The sequence below is a fragment of the Hordeum vulgare genome, chromosome 3H (assembly GCF_904849725.1).
Source record: "Hordeum vulgare subsp. vulgare chromosome 3H, MorexV3_pseudomolecules_assembly, whole genome shotgun sequence".
Classification (NCBI taxonomy): domain Eukaryota; kingdom Viridiplantae; phylum Streptophyta; class Magnoliopsida; order Poales; family Poaceae; genus Hordeum; species Hordeum vulgare.
Window position 1 is genome coordinate 39,912,645 of NC_058520.1, and position 21,266 is coordinate 39,933,910.

Here is a 21,266-nt window from a genome sequence, read left to right on the forward strand (position 1 = left end):
ATCTTCCATACTATCAAGTACTAGAGTACAAGAGAATGTGAAAAGAAGGACTAAACAAAGATGGAAACAAAGGAATGTCCCAATCTTCCATACTATCAAGTACTAGAGTACAAGATAATGTGAAAAGAAGGACTAAACAAAGATGGAAACAAAGGAATGTCCCAATCTTCCATACTATCAATTAGGAGTACTAGAGTACACGAGAATGTGAAAAGAGGGACTAATGCATGAGATATTTCGGCGAGAACTAAGCAGATAAGGCTCCCAGAACACACGGCCGTTAAACGGCCACACGCAGCCGTAACTGCCACAAATCCAGGCTAAACTTACTTGCATGATCGTGGTGCCTCTGCAAGCAGGGCGCGTGGTACCAGCGTAGTTAGTACGTAGCAGCTTGTCGCTACGCCTCACACACCATGGCGTCTGCAGGAGATGTGTTCGACCATGGACGCCACGGCACCAGCCTTGCCAGGGTCGAGCAGGCCAAGAACACGAGGTGCTCCGCGGCCAGCCGAGTCGACGCCGACGCGCAGGCGCAGCAGTCTCCTCCCAAGCCGCTGCTGGTAGCCGCCCCGTGCGACGCAGGGGAGTACCCCGTGGTAGTCTTCTTGCATGGCTACCTCTGCAACAACTACTTCTACTCCCAGCTGATCCAGCATGTTGCCTCCCATGGCTTCATCGTCGTCTGTCCTCAGGTAAGTATGTTATACAGTATATATTGACAAGATCATCAAGCTAATCCATGTCGGCGCGGCAATGAACTTTTTCTCCGGAGATGAACAGTACTGAACTGGAGTACGTATAAATTAATTGCAGCTGTACACGGTGTCCGGACCCGACACCACCAGCGAGATAAACTCGGCGGCCGCCGTCATCGACTGGCTCGCCGCCGGCCTCTCTTCGAAGCTCGCACCCGGTATTCGACCGAACCTAGCTGCGGTCAGTTACCATCGATTACTCTGCTCTCTAATTTAACAGAAGAATAATTCGAGCTCGTGTTGCTAACTGACAATTGCACCATGGCATCAATCGATCAGGTGTCCATCTCCGGCCACAGCCGCGGCGGCAAGGTGGCCTTCGCGCTGGGGCTGGGGCACGCCAAGACCAGCCTGCCTCTGGCTGCCCTCATCGCCGTCGACCCCGTGGACGGCACCGGCATGGGCAACCAGACGCCCCCGCCAATCCTGGCCTACAAGCCGAACGCGATCCGCGTCCCGGCGCCGGTGATGGTCATCGGCACGGGCCTCGGCGAGCTGCCTCGCAACGCGCTGTTCCCGCCCTGCGCGCCGCTGGGGGTCAGCCACGCGGCATTCTACGACGAGTGCGCGGCGCCGGCGTGCCACCTCGTGGCCAGGGACTACGGCCACACCGACATGATGGACGACGTGACGACGGGCGCCAAGGGGCTGGCCACGCGCGCCCTCTGCAAGAGCGGCGGGGCCAGGGCGCCCATGAGGCGGTTCGTCGCCGGCGCCATGGTGGCGTTCCTCAACAAGTGGGTGGAGGGGAAGCCCGAGTGGTTGGATGCCGTGAGGGAGCAAACGGTGGCCGCGCCCGTGGTGCTGTCCGCCGTGGAGTTCCGCGATGAATAGCTCTATACATGATTCACGATAGCATTAGCCAGCACGCACAAACCTTGTTAATAAGAGATGAAGAACGAGTTTACCGAAGAAAACATCCATTCCATGTAGTATGATCCACACGTCACCTGATAAATACTACTCCCTCCGTTCCTAAATATACGTCTTTTTAGATATTGTACTAGTGGACTACATACGAAGTAAAATGAGTGAATCTACGTTTTAAAATATGTCTATGTACATTCGTATGTAGTCCTCTAATGAAATCTCTAAAACTACTTATATTTAGGAACGGAGGGAGTACTACGTACTCAGCATGCATAGATGCAAGCAGGTAATCTAAAGCATGCGCCCATAATCACACATTGGCAATATACTACTGTGGTATGTTCATATAAGCACGTACGAACTCGGAAATAACAGGAAGCATGCACCCATGCATATAATGTTCATAGAAGTACGAACTCGGAAATAACAGGACAAGACCGTAAGATATCCATCCAGCGATGATAATACTCTAGCTTTCTTCAATCAAGAGAAGGAAGCAGAAACGAAACATCGGCCAGCGCTCAAGAGAACTGCAGGGTGACGGTGACGGTGCCCGACGAATCCCAGAATTCCTTGGGTACGATGATGAACGCATTGGCCTTGTACCCCTGCAGCCGGCGGACAAACGGCACGGTCGCCGTCAGCGACAGCGACGCTGCCACGTCGCCCTTCACAACCATCGTGTACTCCGTCTCTATCTCCTCGTCCTCCTCCAACGGGTAAGGGCAGATGCAAATCACCGACAGCCGGCGCCCAGTGAGGTCGTCGCCGCCGCGGTTGAGCAGGAGGAAGACACTCTCCCCGTCGCGGTGCATGAGCGCGAGGAAGGGCGCCGCCTTCTGCAGCGTTACTGTCATCCGCCGGAGCAGACCCATGGCGGAGGTGACGCCGCCGCCAGCCGCATGGTCGTCCTGGATGTGGTCGTAGAGCATCAGACCGCGGTAGGCGCAGCCGTCGAACGGGCAGCGGTACGGCGCGAAGCGGCATGCGTCCTCCTCGTGGGCGCGCGCCTCCGTGTAGCGGACGGTCTCCGTGCAGCCGTGCTTCTTGAACCGGCATGGCCTGGTCATGCCGGCGAGGATCTTCTCCGTTGCCCGGCAGCGGAAGTCGCCGATGGGCTCTCTGCAGCTGGGGCACTCGCGTTCCATGTTGATGCAGCAGGCAGCGCACGCCGCGTGCCCGTTCTTGCACTGAGATCAAAATCATGCATCATCATGAATCAATAGTGAACAAAACTATGCTAGGATTCGAAAAGATAATTTGCGATACTTGCCGAGTAAACTCGGGACTCGAATGGGAGAAAGCAGATGTCGCATTCCAGGCTATCCATCTCGTGGGAGAAGACGTTGACGATCTCCATCTCTTCTTCCTCCTCTTCATGCTCAGCGCCGCACTTGGTTGGTGATTTCCTAGTGGTTCTCGCCTTCTTTGGTACGCTGCCACTGCTGCAACCCATGTCCTTCTTTGGTCCGCCGCTGCCCTTGCCGCCTTTCTTGGCGCTCCTTTTCTGCATCGCCCTATGTATCCAAGCAAATACTACCAGGGATGATTCAGTGACACGTAAAGCAGACACCGAACTCAAGTACTCCACAGTATCGATGCAGAAATTATGCTAATTAACCTGCAGGTTGAGATGAAGATGGAAGCTTGTGATGGCAATGGCACTCACAGGCAACGCCACGGCACTCGCAGATTTTATAGCTCGGCAAACCAATGACGAGGGAGGTGAAACGAGCAGACCTGAAAGGCTTGCGCGTGCTCGGCTCGGTGCAAACTCCTCGACCCCTCTTGCTGGTGCGAACCGCAGCGTTTCCATGCATGACGCGCCCGTTTTATTATAACTCATAATTTGGATCATGCCCACGAAACGTCTCGTCGGTCCTTAATTTTAACTAGTGCAATGCACGTTTTCGTTTAACTAGCTTATGTAGATCTTTGCATGGGATGCAGCTAACTAGTGTTGAGGGATAATAACTAGACCAGCCATCATGCACGAGGAAAAATATATGAAAAGATGGTTAATGTGTTTCAATTTACTTGCATGAGGAAAAATATATTCATTTGTTAGTAATACTCATGTTTGACAGAATGTACAAAACACGGCTCTTTTTTTTGGCGGGAGAAAACACGGCTCATTTTTGACACACACAATCTAATCCATCCATAATTACCAGATCCAATGGCTAAGAATTGCCCAAAAGAATATTTCTTAAGTGACCAGACAAAGAATCTTATCATATCGGGTGGATTGGGTGTCGCAGCTCAATGCCTTCAGTTTGGACGGCCATGGCCAACCGCGCGTATGTAATTTTCGTCAAGTCCCGTGCTGAGATTTAAAAAAATTAGTAGAAGTGGCAAGCGTGCACGGCGACTCGCCATAAGATCTTTAACCTAACACTGGCGAGAAGCATGCAACGCCCGCCACAGCTATGGTCTGTCCAAAGTGAAAACCCGACAAGGTTAACTAGTGGCGGCTGCTAAGGGCCGCTCGCCACTGCTTGGTCACCTACGTGTGGCGGGCACTTGTCGGCGCCCATCACAGATGAGTTACGCAAATAAGTCCCATCCTGAAGGTTATACCTTTGGCGAGTGGAGCAGTTAACTGTGGTGGGCTCGCTTTGTACCCGCCATCACTTGTTTTTAAAAAATAGTTGTGACGGATGGCACACACCACCCGTCATACATTAGGGTTCACCTATAAACTTTTTTTCAGTAGTGTTGCGACAAGCCAGTGCTTCTAGAATTGGTGCATCAGTGATCCCATATAGTTACCATGTTCGTCAAGACAAACCACATCCACTGAACCTCGATCACTATTTTTTGCCATGACACCATCGATATAGAATTTCCGAAATCCAGATGGGGTTCTGATGCTTTCTTCAAAGGATGGCTGCTTCCAAGCCCACCTCTTGGTTGTCATCGCCCACAATACACCCGGACAATTAGAATTCAAATTTTTTTGTCGTGATCCAAGGTTTCCTAACAAAAGCCAGGGTTGGCGCCGCCTGGACTGTTGTCTTCTTTGGAGAGATGATCTCAAGCTCGTATAAGAACTTCCTAACAGACAAGTGGGTTGATAAAGGTGACTGAAATTATTGCTCACAAATTGCTTTTTATCTCGGAAACCATACCGCCCAAGGAGCATTCCACCAATGTGTGACATCAAGAATCTTGAGAATCAACGCGTATCGGCCATATTTCTATGCTCCAAAACATCAAAGGTTGGGATTGACTATTGGGCCAAACGCCATAAAAATACTTTGAGTTTTGACGGTACACAAGCGCCCCATAGATTCGTGAGAGTCACTAACGAGCGGTTAACCCTTCATAGGGACCTCCAAGAATCACTTTGGTGGAGTGGGAGTGCGCCAATGGTGCGTCCAACAGTTGCCACATGTCATGTACCGGATGCTTTATTGAATTTTATTTTTTTCATTTTTCTATGCGCGCTTTTGGATTTTAGATGCGTTTTTTTTTTGTTTTTTTTGGCTTTTGGCTTGGTTTCCTTAGATTTTGTAGTTTTTCTGGCGAAGCACAACTCCGCGTTGTACTTCTTGAAAATAATAATAATATGTGCTTTCATAAGAAGCACAAAATTACTTCGCATGGAAGAACACATTTGCTTCCATGTGATGTGTTCTTTTTTTTTAAAAATGCGTTAGCACGAGAAGCACGTGAAAGCACTAATGTGCTTCCCGAAAAAAATATGCTTTCACAAAAGCACAAAAAAATTCTCGTAAAAGCACATATTGCTTCTGTGAGTTGTATTTCAGAAGAAAAACCGCTTTCACAGACAGTTCAGATTTGCTTCCGCTAGTGCTTGTTCGAGAAAAGGGAAAAGGTTCATCCTTTTTAAACTCTTAACCTGCTTCCCGGCTCCTTTTTTTCTTTAGTATTTTGGTATCCAGTTTTTCATGAGAACATATTTTCCCTTTTTTTTGAATAATTTTGGGTTTTTGTATTTTTGTATTTCTGATTTTTTTTAAAGTTCGCTAAAACTTATAATCATAAGATCTACTCCCTCAGTCTTATATAATACTCCCTCCGTTTTTAAATATAAGTCTTTGTAAAGATTTCACTAGTGGACTACATACGGATGTATATAGACATATTTTAGAGTATAGATTCAATCATTTTGCTTCGTATGTAGACCCTTAGTGAAATCACTTAAAAGACTTATATTTAGGAACGGAGGGAGTATAAAAGTGTTATGTTTTGAAGATCTCAACACAAAAAATCCATGATGTAAAGGTTGGGTCTTTAATTTATAAAGTTGGGCCTTTGGCCTTTTCTCGAATAAAAAGGAATAAAACGGAGCGACGCGACAATTGTCCCCTTCGTCTAGAAGCCACCTGCGCTGCCCGGCGATGTGGGATGCGTCGCCACTAGGCTCCAACTGTCGGACGCCTACATCACCAGCGCCAAGCAGCCAACTTTTTCAAGCACGAACCTTCTCCCCTCCACCACCGCGGCCAAGAAGAACCTCCGCGCCAACCGCCACCAAGCCGCCCACCCCACCCCACCCTCGCCATGGACATCGGCTCGGTGCCTTCCCCGGCTGACGCCGCGGCGCCGCCCTCCGCGGCCGCCATGCCGCGGGAGGCCACGCTGGGGCGCCACCTCGCGCGGCGCCTGGCGGAGGTCGGCGCGCGCGACGTCTTCACCGTGCCGGGGGACTTCAACCTGACGCTCCTCGACGAGCTCGAGGCGGAGCAGCCGTCCGGCGGCGGGGTGCGGCTCGTCGGCTGCTGCAACGAGCTCAACGCCGCCTACGCCGCCGACGGCTACGCCCGCGCGCGCGCCGGCGGGGTCGGCGCCTGCGCGGTCACCTTCACCGTCGGCGGGCTCAGCGCCATCAACGCCGTCGCCGGCGCCTTCAGCGAGAACCTCCCCGTCATCTGCATCGTCGGGGGCCCCAACAGCAACGACTACGGCAGCAACCGGATCCTCCACCACACCATCGGCATCCCCGATTTCACGCAGGAGCTCCGCTGCTTCCAGAACGTCACCTGCTACCAGGCACGTCTCCGTGCGTGCGCAGCCCTCTTTTTTTCTCACTCAATGCGTAGTTTTTCAGTTTTATTGCTCCGATTTTATTAGGGATTTTGACACTGCTCAGATTTTAGGGGAAAGTTTATTTTAGTTTCAGATTGGTCGATGGACTGGATCTGTGGTTTAATTCACAATTCCCTTTTCTGAAATGTTCAGTTTGTGATATTTTGTAATTGTTTCTGATAGTGTGCGTTTTGGGGTTTGGTAGATTGTCAGGGAATGACTTTGATGCAGTTCTAGCATTGTACGTCTAAACAGTTGATTCCAATGTTCAATTCAACGGTATTAACATACAATTTGCAATCTCGAGACATAATTTTCTTGCTGTATTGCTGCCTTGCCGAGTTGCCCCGATGCTAAAATCTGTAGAGACTGATAGGATTGTACGTTCATGCTTTCTTGAGCTTAGGGATTGATTGATGATTTTGTTTGTACTGTAACTATGAGAAATCTCTTTTTCTGAGATAAAATTGTTCTCTGAATATCGAGTTATTGACTAGGGGGTGCATGTAAAATCCTTGACTGTGGAGATCACCGGATTCACTGTTGGACATGCTGTTTGCTCCAAACTAGAAACCGGCTTTATAGAATCTGGACCAATATACAGTACTCTCTCTGTATCAAAATATAAGATGTTTATTTGACACTGTCTGTCAAAAAACGTCGGGAGTAGCTGTTACACTTATTGGCTTATTGGTTCAGAAATAGGATTCTCCAATATAGAAACAGAGACACTACCCCGTTTTCGAAGGATAATTCCTTCTGTCTGCTAACTTGGACTATTGTCATGCATGAGTAGCAACTATGCTTAACAACTTCAAGCATACCTTTTAGTCCATTACAGTGATTGGTGCATCAGTTGTACCTCTGGCTTGATTAGCCATTACTTTTGCACTTCCAAGTTAGCTTGGATGGCGTATATGAATAGTATGATAATTCTGTAAGACAATTATACAGCAAGAATGATTTCATTGTACACAGTTAAATTTGTGTATTAACAGAATGAGGAAATAAAGCATTCATATACGGGAAATTAAATGAACATGTGCGACTACATAGAAGGTTAAGAGGAGACTAAACCTTTACCTTCCAGAGATGATATGTATGCTTGGAATTGTGAATATATTTTCAAAAGTGGAAATGCAAGTATCTTAATGAGCATTGCAATTTATTTATTTTTTGCTATGATATGACCTCATTTCATAAATTGCAGGCAGTGGTGAACAACTTGGAGGATGCACATGAACAGATTGACACTGCCATTTCCACTGCACTGAAGGAGAGCAAGCCAGTTTACATCAGCATCAGCTGCAACCTCCCCTCGATCCCGCATCCTACCTTTAGCCGCCATCCTGTCCCTTTCTTTCTCTCCCCAAAGTAAGTCGGCATGCTCCCTGTATGCACATAACCACGATGAGATGGCAGTTAGCTTGGTATTACTGATGTCGATGAACTGTTCATTTGTCAGACTGTCAAACCAGATGAACCTGGAAGCAGCAGTGGAGACTGCTGCGGCTTTTTTGAACAAATCAGTCAAGCCTGTCCTTGTTGGCGGACCGAAGATGAGGGTGGCCAAAGCATGTGAAGCTTTCGTAGAGCTGGCTGATGCATGCGGTTATCCGGTTGCAGTGATGCCTTCTGCAAAGGGGCTTGTGCCAGAGCACCATTCTAGATTTATTGGCACATATTGGGGTGCTGTGAGCACTCCATTCTGTGCTGAGATTGTGGAGTCAGCTGATGCCTATTTGTTTGCTGGCCCGATATTTAATGACTACAGCTCGGTTGGGTACTCACTTCTTCTCAAGAAGGAGAAGGCCATCATCGTCCAGCCGGACCGAGTAGTGATTGGGAATGGGCCTGCATTTGGGTGTGTTCTGATGAAGGACTTCCTGCATGCACTTGCAACCCGGCTGAAGAAGAACACAGCTGCCTACGACAACTATAGTCGGATTTTTGTGCCTCAGGGCGAACCCCTTTCCTCTGAGCATGGAGAGCCTTTGAGAGTGAATGTACTTTTCAAGCATATTCAGAAAATGTTGTCTGGCAGCTCAGCTGTTATAGCAGAGACTGGGGACTCATGGTTTAACTGCCAGAAGCTGAAACTGCCGGAAGGCTGTGGGTAAGGTCCCCTGAGATATTCCATAGCCCTAACTTCCATCTATTAGTTCTTTTAAACTCCTGGATCTGTTGTTGGTCACATCCGTCTTATTTTTAATTTAGGTGTAGTCGTATTATATTGAGATGTTTTGTTCTGATTTTTTTCAATATTAACTGGGAAAATTTGATAAAATGCCACATAGCAGTTTGAATTTTGATAAAATAACCCGTGATGTGTCACTGATGGGTGGTGCCATATTATCAGCTGGCTTCATGTAAGACCCTCAACACGTTTCAAGATGTATGATAGATGTTGCTATTTTTACATTGGTGACAACCAACAAGCAATGCTTTTAGATCAGTAAGTAGGATGTATTCTGTTTAGTTATTTTACCATTTTCTTTCGGCAGGTATGAATTTCAGATGCAATATGGATCAATTGGTTGGTCAGTGGGTGCAACTCTGGGATATGCGCAGGCTGCCAAGGATAAGCGAGTCATTTCCTTCATTGGAGATGGCAGCTTTCAGGTACAAAAAATTAAGAATCATCAAACTATGAAATTTGAAGCTCTATCAAAGTATGCAGCTAACAAAAATTTAACTGGACTGGTATATAGGTGACGGCGCAAGAAGTGTCGACGATGCTCCGGTGGGGACAGAACAACATAATCTTCCTGATAAACAACGGTGGGTACACCATCGAGGTGGAGATCCATGACGGCCCTTATAACATCATCAAGAATTGGAACTACACTGGCGTGGTGGAGGCATTCCATAATGGCGAGGGCAAGTGCTATACAGCCAAGGTTGGTGTTGTAGTTGTAGGCTGTATTTATGCGGCTAAAAAATACATAAAAAGTTGTTCTTGAAACTGTCACCAGGGGGAAAGGCTTAATTCCCACCTGAACATATTTCAAAAAATATAAAAAGTACTGCATTGCGATGACATTTCACCCTTGTGTCTGTAGGTCCGAACGGAGGAGGAACTGAAGGAGGCAATTGAGGCATCCCTAGGACCTAACAAGGACAGCCTGTGCTTTATAGAGGTAATTGTGCACAAGGATGATACTAGTAAGGAGCTTCTTGAGTGGGGTTCTAGGGTTTCCGCTGCGAATAGCCGCCCACCAAATCCCCAGTGAACACATCAGGCCTCGACAAGATCCTCAAGTTCTGAATAGATGTTACTGATCTCTGAATAAATCATCCATTTGAGTCCACTGTTGTTGCACGTGCTCATGGTTACTGTACATAGATGGTCTCGGTTCACCTGTACTTGTATATTACTTCAATAAATCTGAAACCGATGTCTTAGCCAGCTAAAGACGCTCTTGATTTTGGCATCTTTCTTGATTTTGACAACAGTTTCAGGATTGTTGTGTTTCTCAAAAGCATTAGTAAGACGAAACAAGTATCTACAGCATAAGACCTTAGCCCAGGTCACTGCGCGACCGGGCGATTCACCCTTTTGGAAGGGTCTCATGAGGACAAAGGCTGCTTTTTTTAACAGGACTAGATTCGTCATTGGCAATGGTGAAAATACTAGATTCTGGGAAGATACTTGGTTAGGAGCGCAACCTTTGGCTCTCCAGTATCCGCAACTCTATAATATTGCACAGCGAAAACAGACATTCGTTGCGGCAGTGTTACGACAGACTTCTGTCAACATTCAATTTCGTAGAGCCTTGATCGAAAATAGATGGGTTAGATGGTTACATCTAGTCAGAAGGCTAATGGATTTTTCCCTGTCTGATTTTTCTGACAGTATTCGTTGGAGGTTGGCCACCAATGGTACTTTCTCAGTGAAATCGATGTATGACCATATTATTGATACGTCTCCTATTCCAAAGTCCATGAATATATGGAAGGTCAAGGTTCCCTTAAGATAAAAATCTTCATGTGGTTTGTTCACAAAGGAGTTGTTTTAACTAAGGATAACTTGGCTAAAAGACACTGAAAAGGAAATAAAAGATGTAGCTTCTGTCAGACGCATGAGACGATTAAACACCTCTTTCTGGACTGCCCTATGCCTAAATTATTATGGCGCTCAATCCAAATTACATTCAATATTACCCCGCCTACTAGCATTCACATGTTATTTGGGACGTGGCTGGACGGGGTTAATGTACTTTACGTCAAACTAAGTCGAGTTGAAACTTGTGCTATTCTGTGGGCTATATGGAACTGCAGAAATGATCTAGTTTTTAACAGAATGCATTATATTAACTTTTTGCAGGTCATCTTCAGGGCTACCGCCTTGATCCGCATGTGGTCCTTACTCACTCCTGTGGAAACCAGGAAGCCTTTGGTTACTGGGTGTGTCCGATGGAAGATGGTAGCTCAGGTTATCTTCAACCGATATGGATGACGGCATTGCTAATAGGATTGGACCATAGTAGTGTATACCGATGGATTTAGTCGGTATTGGCGTTATGATCGCCGTGTAACTCTTTTTCTTGTTTTTTTCCTTTGGTTTCTCGGACTTCTTTGTATTTCATTCAGACTACTTCATTCTTAATAAAATGGCTGCATGCATCACTCGATGCAGAGGCCGGGGCGATGCCTCCTTTTCGAAAAAAAAGTTGCGTTTCTAGAATGCAAAGAAGATTCAGTTATGTGGTGAAGTAATTCAATGGCGCAATCCTGGGGTGAAAACAATTTCTGAATGTCAAAATATTACAGAAAGAACACTGTAAATTCACTAGTCTGTTTTGGGTTGTTGAACATTCATGGGAGAGGGTTATTTTGCGCCCTTTGCAAAAAAAAAAAAAACGTTTCAATGCTTTTTCCCTATGAAAATTTACATGGGGTGTGAAGAACTTGAATTTATACCTATCAAAAGTAAAAAAAGCAAAAAGACTACTATGCGTTTCACGTCTCTACCTAATATTAAGACCGTTTTTACGGTACCTTATACCGCTGACAGGGAAGGGAGCAGTATATTAAAATCGGACCACTCATTTTCTGAGGGTAAGATTGACATAGATTTGTTGTTACGGAAAACTTAGCTACGTTGTCAGTCAATAGATAATGGCGACCGAAAACAGATTCGTTGTCCCACGACTCCCACGACCTCCGACTCGGTCTCGTCTTCCTCGTTCCACAACGACCTGAGGACCACCGCTCGCCGTCTCCACTGCATCCCCGGCCATGTCGTCATGTCCATCAAAGCCATCGTGAGCTGCCACTCATCCCTTTTCCTTTCCTGTCGTTTTTGTCCACCGTATCATCGTGTCACTCAAGCTGGCGCCTTGTCTGCCATGGATGAGTCCCTGGAGCTCGTCTCGCTCCTGCAAGCAGAGAGATCCAACCATGCGCGCCTGTTCACGCACCATGTTCACAGCAACAGCCGCGGCGCACGCCCCACAGCCCCGCAGTGACAGCTCCCACCTCCAGCAGCCTCGCGGCCGTCAGCGATCAACACAATCCTAGAGGGCATGCCGTGGCAGGTTGACAGCCACTATAGAGGGCATGTCGCTGGGCGTTGATTGCGAGGAAAATGGCCTATTCACTATAGATGGACAGGTACACGCTGGCGGCGGCTGGAACTGGCGTGGGCGTTGTCGTGAACGAAATGGGAGGGCGAGAGCGGGCCGGCCGCCGGCGGTGTTGGCTGAACTTTTTTACTCCCCTAAATGCCCTCGGGATTTTATATACTGGAGGAAGGGAGTGAAGCGGTGCAAGCATACCAAATTGAAGCAGCATAGACAGGTCAACATCATTAGATTTCATAAATGGACGGCCAATATTTGTGCCTGGTACCATAAAAGAGCTCAATATTAAAGGGAGGAGTCTCTCTCGACACTTTCACATCTCTACCTTAATAATATTAAAGGGACCAGGAAAGTGGCAGCTCCCAAAATGTTTTCCAGCTGGTATGATTTAATTTTATTTCTTTGAAACCATTTGCAGCAGCCTAATTATATACGAGTAAGAAGCAGACTGTCACATGAAAACCTGCTCCTCATTCACCTCACATGACGCAGCTTTCAATGGACTAATAACCTTGGCCAATTCTAAGATTGATGAATTTATGCCGCCGTTGACTAGCATCAGTTGGACAGCAGAGAAAACTCCACAACATGCCAATGACTACATGAATGAAGTCCTCAACTACCTTGGCATGGTAGTATCGATCGCACAACCGATTTTGCCGAGAGAGGCGCTCTTCAAGGTCGTTTCTCGTCTACTCAGCCACATCTCAGACTCTATGATAACAGTTCTTCTCAGTGATAAGGTGAAAAGGTTCAGTGTCAATCTGAAATAAGCTGGTACTGCTTAAGTATTGAACACTCATAAGTATTTGTCATAGGCTCATAACTATTTTCCCTTCACTTTCATCTTTAGTTTTCTTCTGTTTTTACCTTCCTTACTTATCTTGCTCTTCAAAACGGAGCTAGTGCAATTTTATGAATTGTAATGCTAATATTAATGAAGGGTGGCACATATATCTATTAAGGCCAGAATACATAAACTGCTTGTGTTCAGTCCAATATATGAGAATCAACTCTTTTTTTTCGAAAAGGATGAGAATCAACTCTTAACGAAATTTAATATGAGAAGGAACTGTACCATTGTTATGTGTGATGTTTATGTGACAGCATCCATCCTGTATGCTTTGCTCTAAGTGGTATTCTGATTTGTTGGTTTCTTGATTTTTTATAGAATTTTAAGTAGATTTCTGGGGACATCGAATTATTTATTTATTTTGGCAAGAGATTATACATATAGTTACGTTTTTTAATTGGTATGAGATGTATGTGTGTTGATTCTGATCTTAAATGTTTAAAATGTGACTCAAGTTACAAAATGAGTCTCCATGTACTACTGTATATAACATTGCATATTGCCTGGCATCTAGCGCTGCCACAAACAAACCTACATCTAAGTGAACTGATGCACATAGCAACCTGATATAACCTAACTATGATCACATGTCATGGAAGAACTTGTAGGTCTTTACGTCAAGCGCAATTGCTCTGATGGCGCCAATGCATGCAAGAACTCCGATGACAGAGAACAAGACGGCGACGGCGCAGCAAAGGGCCTTGACAGTACGCCGCAGCCCCAGGTTTTTGGGCAGCTTCCCAGCCTTGAAAAATGCCAATGCAGGCAGCACAAAGTCCAGTGGGGTGAACCCAACCGCACCACAAACTGATACAAAGTCCCCAAAGAATGGCATTGCGGCGGCGATGAGGGTGATCGTCGCCATGTATGCAGAGGTGTACATCAGTCGCCAGCCATGCTCTGTATGCCGTGTTCTTTGCCTGAATGCGCTCTTCAAAGTGCGCGTATGTCGGCCTGCAGTATATCTTTGTGAAGAACCGAAAAAGTACAGTTAGTTACTGGATGGTTGCCAAGAAATCTCTGATGGAATTAGGGAGGCTTGCCATAAGTTACAGTTTAACTGAAAGCAGCCTGTGATCTGAACAACTGCAAATATGTTTGCCATCACAATTGCCCATCTTGGGACAGTCAGGGAGGACAAGATGTATGGCTGGACTCCAGAGCCAAATGCCCAGTAGCCACTGAATGCCAGTGTCCAGTAGGACACGACGATCAACGTGTACGCCGTCTAGACGCCTTTGTACATGTTTGTCGTCGCTGGTTCTCGCACGGTGCTCTGCCTTTGTACATGTTTGTCGTCGCCGGTTCTCGCACGGTGCTCTGCATTTCAGCCACTTCTTACAGAAAGGATGATTGATGTACACCTAATTCGTCGATATATGAAACTGAATTTCAGACGGGCACCTGGATTTCTGGCAGCATTGCGTCACCAAATGAGAAGGCTATTGTGCCCAATGCATTGAAACCTCTGAAGACCTTGGTTGCGTTGCTTCCTTGCAGACTGTAACCCACATCATTTCGGTCAATCCGATATCCTGCAGTAAAGGATGCTGTCGGATTCTTTCATACATTCAGAAATTTCAGCACTTTATGCAGGATGAAAATTTACTGAATTTTACCATCGTATATCGCGACACCGATGGCTGTCGCGGCAAACCCGATGGTGGAGGCGGTGCAGGTGGCATTCACCCACCGGAGCGAGTGGATGTCGGGAAGGTGGGAGAGAAGCAGCTCGAACGCGCCGAAGAGGAGGATGAAGTGCTGCAGCGTCATCGCGCCATGGCCGGCGGAATAGTGGTGCGTGTAGACAGCCTTGAGGCTGCTGCCAGCCGCAATCTGGATCGCAATGTTGTTGCCAACCGACGCCACTTGCTGAAAGAATGACACATACCAGTAGCCCCAGGGACCTGATCAACAGAGTACAGAGTCACACTCTCAAGGTAAATTTTTCACAAACTGCTGTGCTGTTAACAGCCGCTTGCTGAATCGTCAAAAGAACATTTCAGTCTCAAAGCTGGGAGAGTAACTAGCTAGTAGTCTCATTGGCCTCTCGGTAACATTTTTTCGCAACAATCAAAACGGTTTCTGCAATTCTGCAGATGGTAAGAAGTATTTGTTGGGAGAAAAATTGGACTGACCAAGTATGCTATGTGCAAGCAGGCGGTAGCTGGCGTGCTTCTCTCCGTTCCACTGCCACAGTGAGGCGACAGCCAAGCTAGAACACCAGGTGACCAGCGTCCCTATCACCAAGCTGCAAACACCTGCGGGAAAAAAACAGAGCTCTGCTAATCACCGGACCATCAGAAGATAGCCAAGCAGAGAATTTACACCATAATATGGTAAATGAACAAACAGCACGGCGCTGCTCACCCAGAGGCCAGCCCAAGGGCGCAAGGGAGCGTAGGCTGCCGGCGTGGCGATCGTCGTCGCCACGTGGAACGCCGCGTGCCTCCAGGTGCCCTTCCCTCCCTCGGCGGTGCCGTCCTTGTCCGCGACGGCTTCGCCGGCCTGGTCTCGCTGGGCACCACCTCTCGCCGTCGCCGGTGACATGCCCACTGCTGCTACTTATCTTCGCTGGACTTGAGTAGGAAAATCTTGAGCGGTAAAAACTGACGGTTTCTGCACCGAAGAGCAGAAGCGGAGAAAAAGGGGCTCTTCTCGCATTGGAAACGTAGTGCATGCTTTGGAATGGGAAAACAAAAAACAACCCCTTCTTTCCAAGCAGGTGCTATTGTTTTTGGGACCTGCCTAGAAAATCAGTCAGGTCGCATGCCGCCGTTGGATCAGTCAACGCCAAGACGGGTCCTTCTCATATCGGCAGCCGCAGCCAACGACCGCATCGCCATGTGAAGCATTGTCGCGCCGCCCCCTTCCCCCTGCTGGCAGCACAGCGATCCTTCACCGTCGGCGTCGGCGACGCAACACCGCGCGCAGCGCCACCTCGCTCTCCATCGCAGCACCCAACCCCGCCGGCCAAGCTCTCCACTGCATCGCAGCTCCAGGCTGCCGGTGAAGCTTCAATGCAGCCGCCGCTGAAAGTTTCATTGCAGCCTCTAGTGAAGCTCCATTGCATCACAGCTCCGTGCCGTCGGTGAAGCTTCGATGCAGACGTCGCAAAACCTCCATTCCAATACCGCCCGCTGCATGGCAGCTTCGGCTGGACGGTGAAGCTTCATTGCAGCCGCTGGCGAGGCTCTAGTGCAGTAGCCAATGAAGCATCATTGCAGCAAATGCGCGCTGCATCGCAGTACATAAGGAGCCGCCCGACAAGAGCTCAGCACCACCGTCCGCGCGACCGCCATTAATTGCAGCGCCAGTGCTCCCCTTGCTCCCAGCGTTCACGACGGCTTGCAGCAGGATGCTTTGATTTGGGGAGAGCCGCGATGCAAGTCAAGAGTCAGTTGGTGCTTGTGTGGCTGGGGCATCCCGTGTGGGGATAGGGACACGTGCCGTCCGCTAGAGGAGGCTTACGTCGCGCTGGAATCAACCGGCTGTTTTTAATCGATTTCCATTGTTTTGTGAGGAAAGTTAGAGCCATCTTATGACTTTAAGGGCTGTACAATGATAATAATATTATTACTATCAAGAGTGACTATAAAGTGTTGGTACTATATCTTTCTGATATAGACCTTATTGGTTAGTGGTGACCATGTCAGGTAGGGTTTCAAACCAGCAATTAAATGCCGCAGGACCAGTAAGCATAACAAGGACAGGCTGTGCTTCAGAGGTAATTGTGTACAAGGATGACACTACACACTACTCCCTCCATTCCTAAATATAAGTCTTTTTAGAATTTCCACTAAAAAACTACATATGGATGTATATAGACATACTTTAGAGTATAGATTCATTCATTTTGCTTTGTATGTAGTCCTCTAGTGAAATCTTAAAAAGACTTATATTTAGGAACGGAGGGAGTAGTAAGGAGCTTCTTCAGTGGGGATCTAGGGTTTCCATTGCGAATAGCCGCCCACCGAATCCTCGGTGAACATATCAGGTTTCCACACGATCCCTGTCTAGCATAATTTTTTTTTGAAACCGGTCTATCCAGCATAATGAGGTCATCTGAAATTTCTGAATAGGAGATGTCACTGATCTCTGAATAAATCGTCCATGTGATGTGTGTACACTGCTGTTGCAAGTGCTCATGGTTACTCTACATATATGGTTTCATTAAGTTATTCAGGATTGGCACTTGTATTACTTCAGTAAATCTGAATATCGACGTTTCGTTGGTTCTAGTATTGTGACGCTCCTGATTTTGGCATCGTTCGTGCGTTAATCCTACTTCTAACTGGTCGCAGATAGAAGTTTCAGGCTTGTTCTGTTTTCCAAAAGCAAAATGCAGAGGCCGGGGGTACAAACTTCTTTTAAAAAATGGGTTTCGCAAAAGCAAAAGTTAGGTATTAGTAAGAATAAGCAAAAGACCGGGGGTAAAAACTTTCTCTTTTTTTTTCCGCAAAAATAAATAAATAAGAAAGTTGTGCTTTTAGAATCTGAAGAACATATTTTTCTTCTTCTTTGGCGTGAGAACCTGAAGAAGATACAATTGTGTCTTGATAAATTGCACTCCTCGAGTCTCAAGTCCAGTTCATGTAGGTGCACTGCTGTTGCTACTTCTCATGGTTACTGTAGATAGATCTTCCTAGTACAGGAACTGGACCGGTATATTACTTCAATAAATAATCTGAAATTAGCCAGCTAAAGACACTTTTGATTTTGACACCCTTTGTGAGTTAATCCAACTGGCAACAGTGCACCTTTATACATCTAGGCACCTAGCTGCTATCAGACAGAAGTTTCGGGCTTGCTCTGCTCTTCAAAAGCAAAAGTTAGGCATTAGTAAGAAGGAGAAAGCTGTGCTTCTAGAATCCGGAGAAGATTAGATTGAATTATGTGGTAAAGTAGCGTAGGGACAAGGGAGTACTAAAGCAGTGCTGCCCAAGTATAAGGTAAAGTAGCGTAATTGTATAGTGCATCAGTGCCCACAATTTCTGAATGTCAAAAAACTACAGACAGAACACACGTAAATTCAATAGCGGTATGTTTTGTGCTCGTAACTTTTCATGGGAAAATGTTGGGCAAAACGAAAATTTGACTGCTCTCTAGAGTAGAAAGCTTTTTCTAAAGGTGCTATAATGCTGGCTCTACTTTGTTTGAGAACTTACGTGTGTGTAAAAACCTTGAAAACTCTGAAGTTCTTTTCTTTTTTTCATTTTTGAAACTTAAACCACCACAAGAATTAGAACGGAGGGGATACTAACGCCGAGATGTCTGAACTCTCGCGCTTGCGTGCTGCTGGGGCCGGCGAGCAGGAAAACTTGGTAGACCTAATAACAAGAGTAAAAAAAAAAGACAAAGTACTTCTATGCGCCTCTCATGCATGTCATAATATGAGGGCCACCGATGAGTATGTGTCTCAGGCTGGTCACAATGGAGAGTAACATAAGGTAGGAACCTACACGCTTTCCTAGACTATGTTCCTACCTCCACAATGGGGAGTAACATGTATGTAGTGTCATGCAACAATGCATTTATTAGGCTATAGACTCATTGTTTCTTGGAGTGTGTGATGTTCCGGTAACTTAGCTAGTTACCACAAGCACCTCTCTCTTCACTAAATACGTGCCACATAAGCAAAGTTGTATTGGAGTGTGTAATGTTACTGCTAAGTTCCTCCCCATTGTGACCAGCCTCATAGAGTACCAGCCAATCGACACCACTGTTGACTCGTCAAACTAATCATGTTACCCTGCCGGCGTCATCAGCTACAGCTAGGATCTCTGCAATCTGAATGTCGGCAGCCATTGTTGCCATCTATCTATCTTATCTTACAGCACTAACAGCAGTTCACTTCACACCTCAAGATGATATATTCTGGTGGTAATCATCTACTATATGGACATGATTGAGTAATGCGACTCCAGAACCCTCTGCCTCTTGGTCTGTAACTGAAACTGATTGCTGCTGCTGCTGCTGCTATCATAGACCAGCTCTGGAGAAGCAACCTTGGCCAGAGCCTGCCTCACAGCCTCCTTGAGAGAATGCAGTCCAGCACGGCCTGCTGCTGCGCTGCCTTCCCCGTCCTCCTCCTTGCAGAGCGTGAAGACATGCTGCACCCGTCCTCCTAGGGATGTCACGTCCGCTCTCACCGTCCTCAGCCTCAGGCCATGGAGGGCCTGGATGAGCCCGGCCACGAGGTCCGGCCGGTCGTTGCAGCTGACAGACGCCTTAATGTAGAGGCGTCTATCGTCGTCGTCGGTGTCCCCGGTGCAGCAGAATTCGACGGAGACCATGTCGGCCTCCGGCGGGAGACCCGGCGTTTGCTGCGCGGCCTCGCTGGCTCTCCTCTTCAGGTGTCTCACTTGGTCCACCACCCTGGCTAGCAAGGCGGCCTTGTCCATCTGCAATGCAGAAGAGAAGAGACATTTTCCTGACAAGTCGCATAATAGCAGCGTACCGCAGTGCCCTACTTTATTTGTCTTATCATAGATAGATAGAATTGCAGGGTGAAAAAGTCTGATGAAATGTGAACACTTGTGCGAGCTTTCAATGTTCTTCTTCATAAAGCTCGTGCCTGATGCTGACATAAATAAAGGTGGATCGGAATTGCTTGAACTTCTTATTAATGCAAAGCTAGTTTCTTTCTGCCAGAAAAGCTGATCGATTAGCTATCGACAATAATTATGTGCAGCCGAGCTTTGTTTGGTTAATGCTTCGTAACACTGAAATGGCTAAGATATTGGCGCAAACCTGCTTGGTATCAGGGATCATCCTCCTGAGCGCGGCCAGGTGAGCGTTGATCCTCTCCCGGCGCCGGCGCTCGGCCTCGCTGTGGATCCTCAGGGCCCTCGCCTCCGTCGCGCTCCTCCCCGACCCCGTGGACGAGGACGTGGTCGACACCTCCGGCGGCCCAGCCGGAGGCGCCGAGGTGGCCTGCCGGGGCGCCATAGCCGGACCTCTGCACACCGTAGGGTCACAGTCACCGTGCGGCATCAGCTCATTTCCTTGTTGCAGAGATTTGCATGCCGCTGCCGTCCAGCCAAGCATCTTACAGCTTCTGCAAGAACAATGAAGAATGTGATTTTCTGACGATGAACCAGAAGACGGGGATAGGAGGAGGCTTACAATAATTAGTGCGGCGGCGTCTTGTCATCTCATTCTCTTGTTATATACTGTAGGATGGATATAGGACTGTCTGTGAGAGATGACCGCCCTACATACGCATCTATTTTCTCACATATCACATGTGGTGTGCCCTACCCCACTACGGGGATAATAATATAGGGGAAATCTCGGTCTCGGATTGGCATGGGTGAGGTGGCGTGTATGAGTGTGTCATGAGTCGGATATAGGAGTATGTAATTGGAAAGAACCATGCCATGCCATGCCATGCCAAACTATTGATTGCACTGTAGTGTACTCCGTGTATGTAATGGCTATGATCGCGAGAGGAAATAGGAGTACTATCTATGCACAGCAGCTAGCCTGTGTGCGTCGTATGGCATACGATGGGAATCTCAATGAAATTTCGGAATGCAATCCTCCGTGTATGTAGCGGCTATGATCGCGAGAGGAAATCCCAACGATTCGTATCTCGCTTTCAATGAAATTTCAACGAAAATTCGGGGAGTTTCAGTTATTTCAGTAAGCAGGTGCCAGAATGTTTCAGCACTTTCAGTTGGCCACAGCACACATAATCCTCCGTGCAGTGCCTGTGAGCGCGAGAGGCAGCCACGGACGGAGACGACGCCTACTGTTGGTTAAGTGATGATGAAGTTATCCGCAGCAGTGTCGGGCTTTGGCCTCTTGCAACCACGCTTCCACATCAAACCAGCAACTCCATTCACACTGTTCCGTCTATTTGCCGTGTCAAGCAACACAGCGGTTGCGGAACCGCTGTTCAGGTCAAAGCTGGTTATTTTCCGATCGACGCCATTTCTCGACTGCTTATGATCAGAAATTCAGAATACGTGATATGGAAGTCAGGAAATGGAACAGTTTTCCCTTTTGACTTATGAACATAGGAACAATATAGACACCATCATCAGTCGAACTTACATTCTGCGTGTGAACTTTGGTTCGAGCGTCCACACGCACAGCTGCCCAAGAAACAAGCGCGTGCTCTGTTTCAGGAACCCCACT

At 47.3% G+C, this 21,266-nt stretch overlaps 4 protein-coding genes and 1 pseudogene across 6 annotated transcripts; 2 read left to right on the forward strand and 3 right to left on the reverse strand.

Moving 5' to 3' along the window:
• Positions 1–359: 359 nt before the first annotated feature.
• LOC123442869 (chlorophyllase-2) lies at positions 360–1,738 on the forward strand. The gene is made up of 3 exons (XM_045119039.1): positions 360–695; positions 817–939; positions 1,038–1,738. Exons 1-3 carry the CDS (start codon positions 417–419, stop codon positions 1,590–1,592), a joined length of 957 nt encoding a protein of 318 aa, XP_044974974.1. The 5' UTR covers positions 360–416; the 3' UTR covers positions 1,593–1,738.
• Positions 1,739–2,087: 349 nt separating this feature from the next.
• LOC123441455 (putative E3 ubiquitin-protein ligase SINA-like 6) lies at positions 2,088–3,141 on the reverse strand. Its single transcript, XM_045117885.1, has 2 exons — positions 2,902–3,141; positions 2,088–2,818 (listed from the first exon to the last, which is right to left on the reverse strand). Exons 1-2 carry the CDS (start codon positions 3,139–3,141, stop codon positions 2,150–2,152), a joined length of 909 nt encoding a protein of 302 aa, XP_044973820.1. The 3' UTR covers positions 2,088–2,149.
• A 2,863-nt stretch (positions 3,142–6,004) lies between these two features.
• On the forward strand, positions 6,005–10,098 carry LOC123442868 (pyruvate decarboxylase 1-like). The gene is made up of 6 exons (XM_045119038.1): positions 6,005–6,647; positions 7,894–8,057; positions 8,149–8,799; positions 9,188–9,305; positions 9,395–9,583; positions 9,746–10,098. Exons 1-6 carry the CDS (start codon positions 6,159–6,161, stop codon positions 9,914–9,916), a joined length of 1,782 nt encoding a protein of 593 aa, XP_044974973.1. The 5' UTR covers positions 6,005–6,158; the 3' UTR covers positions 9,917–10,098.
• Positions 10,099–13,630: 3,532 nt separating this feature from the next.
• Positions 13,631–15,671, reverse strand: LOC123441457 (annotated as a pseudogene).
• Positions 15,672–18,747: 3,076 nt separating this feature from the next.
• On the reverse strand, positions 18,748–20,326 carry LOC123439471 (transcription factor bHLH51-like). Of its 3 annotated transcripts, XM_045116182.1 has the most exons (3): positions 20,250–20,326; positions 19,875–20,181; positions 18,748–19,768 (listed from the first exon to the last, which is right to left on the reverse strand). In XM_045116182.1, exons 2-3 carry the CDS (start codon positions 20,169–20,171, stop codon positions 19,016–19,018), a joined length of 1,050 nt encoding a protein of 349 aa, XP_044972117.1. In that variant the 5' UTR covers positions 20,172–20,181; positions 20,250–20,326; the 3' UTR covers positions 18,748–19,015. The 3 variants fall into 3 exon arrangements, with proteins under 3 accessions (XP_044972117.1, XP_044972116.1, XP_044972118.1); XM_045116181.1 differs by having other exon boundaries at positions 19,875–20,268; XM_045116183.1 differs by having other exon boundaries at positions 18,748–19,525; positions 19,875–20,265.
• Positions 20,327–21,266: the final 940 nt, after the last annotated feature.